The sequence below is a fragment of the Penaeus vannamei genome, chromosome 25, assembly GCF_042767895.1.
Source record: "Penaeus vannamei isolate JL-2024 chromosome 25, ASM4276789v1, whole genome shotgun sequence".
Classification (NCBI taxonomy): domain Eukaryota; kingdom Metazoa; phylum Arthropoda; class Malacostraca; order Decapoda; family Penaeidae; genus Penaeus; species Penaeus vannamei.
The window spans coordinates 12,845,944-12,853,443 of record NC_091573.1 but is presented as its reverse complement, the minus strand read 5'-3'; the positions used below and the strand labels follow the sequence as shown (position 1 = coordinate 12,853,443).

Here is a 7,500-nt window from a genome sequence, read left to right as displayed (position 1 = left end):
CTGATAATATCATACCAATCCACTTTGCCATCCCTTGTTTTATTGTCCCTAGTATCCTTATTACCATCGTTGTCCTTTCAATATATGTATTTCTCCTTTTCTGTGTCCAATTGTTCCTCTCTCTTCCTCAGGAAGAGAGAGGAGAAGAACCCTCTTGTTCCTTGTAATATCAACTGTGCAGCGCTCAATTAAGTACATAAATTTGCACTTTACAAAATAAAAAAGAAAAGAAAATATCATAGAACAGGGAACACACATCAATGAAAAATTTTCAGGGACCTTTTTTATTCAACAACATATTGCCTGATTATCAAGGAATTAATCACTCAGACACAGACAGACAGACACACATACACACACAGACACTCATACTCTCTCTCTCTAATTCTCTCACTCTCTAACTTATTCTATCACTCTCTCATAGAACAGGTAACAGATGTCACTGAAAAAAATTCTGGGACCTTCTTTATTTAACAATATATAGCCTGATTATCATGAAATGAATCACACACAGACACAAACATACATACAGACAGACACACACAAGTACACACACACTCTCTCTCTCTCTCTCTTATTCTCTCACACCCTCTCTCTGTCTCTTATTCTCTCTCTCTAGTTAAGACACTGTTGCCTGACCGAATGTCACATACTACATAAGATTACAAGATAAAATAGTCAAAATATTCTCTAACATTTTCAAAATATAAAAATACAGCAATAATCTTATGGAAAACAAATTCTAACAAGAATGATAGATAATCTCATTAATTCAACCATCATATTATTAATGTTACGTGTAATCTAATGCATTTATTTATATACTATATTTCTCCTTGCAAACAAATGTTGAAATATAAATACATTTAGTAACTGGAAGACATTACCATATAAAACACAATTACTTTTGATTCATATAAAATACTGTAAATTTGTTTCTATACTGTAAAATGTGAAAATACATAAAAAACATTTTGGTCGTCTTAACCCACTTGCACCAGGTGTCACATATGTGACACCTGGAAATATAAACATTGCTGGCTGTCCCACTGGTGTGACGCTAGATCGGAGCTTGCACTCTGATTTTGTTGCCTGTGGTGGGTAGCACGCAGGCAGGTTCCCAGACTTGCCCATGCGCTGATTTCAATACTGCCCAGAAACTGGGATTATCAGCTTCCAAATGGACCATCGCTAGTGGGTTAATACCTGGGAAAGTTTTCTCTCAAATATATGAAGTCAGTATTTGTAACCGTTTCATAGGTTTGTTTCTTAATATCAAAATAATCAATAGGGTTCATAATTCATTTCATAAACTATGTGTGCTACATCATATAAACTCTTAACATTTAACAGGATATCATATAATGGAAATTCAATACTCCAAAAATATTCACTTGCATTTTGAAGTCTATGTAAGTTTGAAACTTTAATAAATTTATGCATTTTCTTCAATATACTATATATCAAGATGAAAGTTACAAAACAGTAAAAATGTATGGCAATATTCTATCACAACAGGCTAACCGCATACAAAACAAGTTATGATGCATAAAAAATAATGTTCACTTCACATCAACACAAAGAGTGATCTTCAAATATTGACAGTTCATGATTCAACTTAATAATCAGCAGTCATATTTGAGTAATATATTTTCCTTCACAGCAATCTCTAACTTTAACAATGTAATTTTTTACACTGAAGCTGCATAAATTTAGCCTTGAGACATGTGTAAAAAGGAAAACTAGTTTAACAAAATATCATCAGCATCAAAATACTATATTCAACAAGTCAACAAATAACAATAAAACAAAGAACAGTAATATGCAAGTGTTCCCAAATTTCAAAACCTGCAAAATAACATTGTCAAAATGAAGCCATATCATATCTGGTTCTTTTCTGCTGCCTTCACTCCTCACTAAAGCCTTCTTTCTGCCTCTTTACATACTCTTTGCGAGCGTCCATGTCATCGGCAGGTCGGTTGTGTGGAGTCCACACTGGAACCCCAACAAACAGTCTCATGGCCTTGATATAGTTCTGTGGAGGAGGTGAAACTTTTACTAAGACATAGAAGAAAACAAGTAAATTATTATAAAGAAAATGGAAATAAATGAAAATGAGTAACAAAAACAAAAAGGAAATGCATCACACAAAGAAAATATGGAAGAAGATTGGACAAATAACCGAAATAGCTGACTGATCTTTCTTCTAATCATCTACAAAGTAGGTTTGTCCTCTTCTTTCATAATGATGATCATCTGAATATTTGATACAAAGAGTTCAACACTTCTTTCTTTCTGATGGTAAACTTGAAAAGAAACCTTGAATCCTTTAAAGTTTTCTAGCTGGTCCAACATACATACAATTTATACATATATTCAATCTAGTTGGTTTAATTAGAAATCTATACATGTATTTTTAGTGTAACTAAATATATGACTTTTAACTTGGATGCTTGCAGCTTTTTCCATTTTAACTATAAACCTAGTGAGAAGATGACCAATACTTTACCAGAAATCACCGATAGTAATGATAAGAGTATGATGCCAAATTACTAGTACCATCTCTCGTTCATTTTTTACCTTAGTATCTAGAGTGAATCGGTGATAGATTCCAGCTGGGAGAATCAGGAGGTCTCCAGGTGTCACTTCAATCCTAATCCACTTGTCTTCCTTGTCTCGAACGTCTAAATACCCGGAGCCTTCCAGGACAAAACGGATTTCTTCATCAGTGTGGATGTGTTCTTCGTAGAAGATTTTGAGCTGAGGTGATGATTAGGGAAGGGATTAATAGCTAAATGAAAATAAAATAAGATTTATCAATTAGTTCCTCCAATCTATGGCAAAAAGAAAACCTTAATCAGGTTATGGATAACAAAATGTAATTAATCTAAGGATGCTAAATACAAATAATGTCCACCAATGTATTGTCTTATAAATTCTTTTTATGCGTAGATGTTTCCACAAGCACTTATTTCCCAAGGACTCAGTTACTAAACTCAAGTGATCTCACCAACTTATCTGAATTCTTGAATTCCATGGAAATTCTTTTAATTACTTGTGTCATTATTGTCATCATCATCATTAGCAATATCATTATAATAACATTAATAACAATAGTAACTATTATCATTAGCAATATCATTATAATACCATTAATAGCAATAGCAACAGTAATAAAGATAAAAAAGTCCAGAAAATTCAAGGAAGAGGGTAAACAAGTTGAGTTCCTATGAGTAAAAGTATAATCAAACAAAACTTGTGGACAGTTCATAAGTAAATACATCACAAAAGAATCATAAAAAAATAATGTACGTATTTAGATTTATAACAAAGAGTTAATGTATATCAATATCTCATGTATAAAGTGTATAATACTTATAATCAATGGGAAATAAAAAAAAATATGGATCCATTAATTAATTCAAGATGTCATGGCTTTTAATATAGGCCTATTGAGTTCTAGAATTTATTGAAAATTTTATTGCACTCCACTTTCATTAACGTTTAGTCTTCTACAAAATTTGAACAAGAAGATACAAGAAGATACAGTTATTATTCATGAGACATTGCAAGGTGGGATCTGGAAGTTCACACAACATGCATGAATCATAAAAGTGACAGAAGAACCCTGTGGGTGCTAACCTTTTCTTCATAATTTGGGAGCTTTTCTGGCGAGACTTGAATGACATCTGAGTATGAGTAGCCTCGGCTGGATTTTATCTTCTCAAGCCCAGGTTAAAAATTTTTCTCATCCAGCTAAAACAAGAAAAGAGTTATCGTATCCAAAAATAAAGTTTGCACATAAATAATTATTCCTTAATAACTTCCCAATATCAGTAATCTGCAAGTTAATGTAAAACCACACACACCTAATTTTTAAAATCTGGGATCTTCCTTTATGAAAGGAACAGACTCCATGACTGAAAACAGAATTTGTAATTTACAATTCATGTTCAAGAATTACTTCATTACACAATCTGTGATCAATAATCATGATATCTATAAACAGGAACTGATTAACCAATATATGTAATTTCAAAGACTCCAAGGTATGTGTTTTCAGAGCACCTGTAGCAAAGGGATAAATAAAAATGAATTTCACAATACAAGAGATATATTTAACTGGCTTTGGACATATCTTTGTCCAACATACATGTATTTCTGACAGATATAATCAAAACTGGTTAAATACATCTCTTGTATTGTGAAGATAGTCATTCTCATTCCTACCTTTTCTACATTTGTAAACATGAATACAGCACAACCAACCTTCCAGTACAGAACTCCAGTGTCAGTACGAAGTTTCTCAAGGGTCACATATTCTGGTGGTGAAAGGTGATGCTCCTTTCGCTTGTCCTCATCACTGTTGTCCATGAGCCAAGCATTTACCATTTTGAATTTCGTTCCTTTCTAACCTCTGATAAAATTAAAAAATGAGGCTTTAACTCACTGGATCCAGTTGATGTGTCCTTCATATCATGAAAAATCCTGGCTGAGGGAAGATGATGGGAATATTTTAAACATGAGTTATTCTAGGAGCATTTTTAAGCTATAGCCAGAGGTATAAAGGTGTAATTTTGGCCCAAAAAATGGGAGAGTATGGCCCTTGGAGGGGGCAAGCCAGACTTTGAGAGGGGCAAAGTCAGTGTCTTGGGGGGGGGGTCATTTCCCTCCCCCCAGCCCCTCAAATGACACACCTGTTACCATATAGATACAACATAACAAAAGACAAATAGACTACAAAAAATGCAAACAAGCACATAATGCTCATGCAAAAAACAAGAGATGATAACATTGAAAAGATGAGACATAGTGTTAGTAATACCACATATGAATTTCAATGTGGGCCAGGATTACAAAGCACACACCCAAGAGAGTTGCCAAGCAAGTAAGCCTTTTGCCCAGATACATATATACATATACATATATATATATATATATATATATATATATATATATATATATATATACATACATATATATATCTATATATCTATATATATCTATCTATATCTATATATATATACATATATATATCTATATCTATATCTATATCTATATATATATATATACATACATATATATATATATATATATATATATATATATATATATATATATATATATATATATATATATATATATATATATATATATATGTGTGTGTGTATGTATGTATGTATGTATGTATATATATATATGAGCATATATATATATATATATATATATATATATATATATATATATATATATATATATATATGTGTGTGTGTGTGTGTGTATGTCTGTGTGTGTGTGTGTGTGTGTGTGTGTGTGTGTGTGTGTGTGTGTGTGTGTGTGTGTGTGTGTGTATGTGTGTGTGTGTGTGTGTGTGTGTGTGTGTGTGTGTGTGTGTGTGTGTGTGTGTGTGTATTAATATTGATATGCTATTTTACCTTTCTACATAATGCTTTTATTGTAAAATCTCAATCTTTTAAGGAAACCCTACCCAAGTTATTATATTGGTTGTTGAGCAAGGCAGAAGTAAAATTATTATAAAGTTATTGGTTCCTTTCTTTTAAATAAAATATTAGTTAATCTATACAGTATGGACATACTCAGGATGGGTAAATTGAAGAGGATATTCTTGTAGATGACAAAAAGTTGTTCATAGAAGATAAGTTTCTTACATTAACTCGCTCTATTGCATATATCATTTTCCGTCTAAACGATGGCTCTGTGGAATAGGACCTGTGCCAATACTGAGGTGTTGACCGTTTGTATATGCAGATCATTTCTTGTATAGACGACTGCAAATTTTACTTTTCAACGGGAATATCATCTTCGATTTACCCTAGCTTAGTGCGCGCGCCCATACCGTAAAACTTTACCATATTTTTTCTCTGTCTTCATATACATCTTAATATGCTTCACGTAACAGAATAATCTAAATTATTCCACAAAACTACGTGAAAAATAAAACTAACTTGTTTCTTCTTTAACAGGATTTTAGACTAAATTAATTCCGATAATTCAACTAACCAGAGTTTCTTGGTTGTGGATGTGAACAAAGAACCAAGAGCGTTTATATTAATTTTATTGTATTTTGAAAATTCCGTTCATATTCTTTGCTTGAAATTCCTATATTTGATTTCAGAGAAAAAAAATCTTCATATGATATATAGACAATGAGTTAAGTAAATGAATCAATGTAAAGCAAGAATTTGATACGAAAAATCTTACACTAATTGAAAATATATAATCGAAATAACAGCAAATATATTCAGTGACATAAACAATTATGAAATTTATAAACATTACTTCTTATTAATAGGATGTAAAAGAATAACTTTGAATGAAGTCTTATTTACAAACAAAACTAAAATTCGTTCACATACACTTGGTGGAAGATAGGGTATGAATGTTCGTTTCCTATGAAATATGATTAGCGATATTTATTTTAAGACTCTTATTATTTTATTTTTATGTGTATCTAAAAGAAAGCACATATTATACTTTCTTTATGCGAAATGTTGATTATAAAATGTGTAGAGATTTTGGGCAGGGTAGCAGAGGACCCAATATTTGTTTTTATGTGGATGAAGGCTAAAAATAATATGTATATACTTGGTAGCTTGAAGTCATTGGCGAATACTGCGTTTTTATCATTATTAGATCGTTGTTGAAACTTAGAATTAAAGATAGAAGTTATTTATTGCAATATATCAGTAGGCGGTACAAAATTTATGCATTGTTATAAGCCTTGAGTAGATGTTCAGATATATACTTCTTTATTTGTTTTTGTCAAACCTGCAAATTCGTTATTTTCTAGACCCGGCAGTTGCAAATTGTGATTTTTATAATAAATAAATGATGGGTGCAGTAATCAGGGAGAAATTGGATATAACATGACCTCTGTTACTACCAATTATAAGGTAGGCTTATGTAACTGAACAAGATGTAAAATTAAATGTTTAATTAGCTGTCCTTAAGCTTGACGCATTTAGCATAATCAGTGGCATTTTTAATGAATATCCATAGAATACTTGCCATCCACATGACAATATTTCTTCTGTTGCTGGTAATTCTTTTTGTTCTTGTGCGTTTTCCATTTCACGTTTTCAGTTACTGGAAACTCTTTATTATTCCTACAGATATTGCAGATCCATAATGACGTAGGTATTGGTGGCGGTACTCCCAAATATTCAAGCATACAATCTCTACATAACGGTACCCACTGACAGAGGTCCTTCTCTGGAAATTACGGTTGATAGATATTTGTGCATCATCAAGTTAAGGAACGGAGAGGATTTGAATATCAAGTTCCCAAGAGGTACCTCTTTAGTACCAGGGACTGTTAGCAAAGTCACCCAAGATGGCAGCCACATAACTGCAAGAGCACAGTTGGATGAGTAAACATCTCTCCTCAGTACACTCAGTGCAGACCTCTTGAGTAATATTGGGCCAGTCATTTCGGATTCTTACCCGACCTTTAGTGAGATCCTGAAAGATAGTCTGGTG

General features: G+C 32.3%; 1 protein-coding gene and 1 pseudogene across 1 annotated transcript; one reads left to right on the top strand and one right to left on the bottom strand.

The window, feature by feature from the left end:
- Nucleotides 1-268: 268 nt before the first annotated feature.
- Nucleotides 269-5,617, bottom strand: LOC113820345 (acireductone dioxygenase-like). The gene is given in 5 exon segments (XM_070139146.1): nt 269-2,035; nt 2,581-2,760; nt 3,643-3,756; nt 4,270-4,417; nt 5,598-5,617. Coding segments are annotated over 4 exon segments (546 nt in total). The 5' UTR covers nt 4,393-4,417; nt 5,598-5,617; the 3' UTR covers nt 269-1,906.
- A 1,270-nt stretch (nt 5,618-6,887) lies between these two features.
- The window catches only part of LOC138866371 (E3 ubiquitin-protein ligase E3D-like), a 1,819-nt pseudogene continuing 1,206 nt past the window's right edge, over nt 6,888-7,500 (top strand).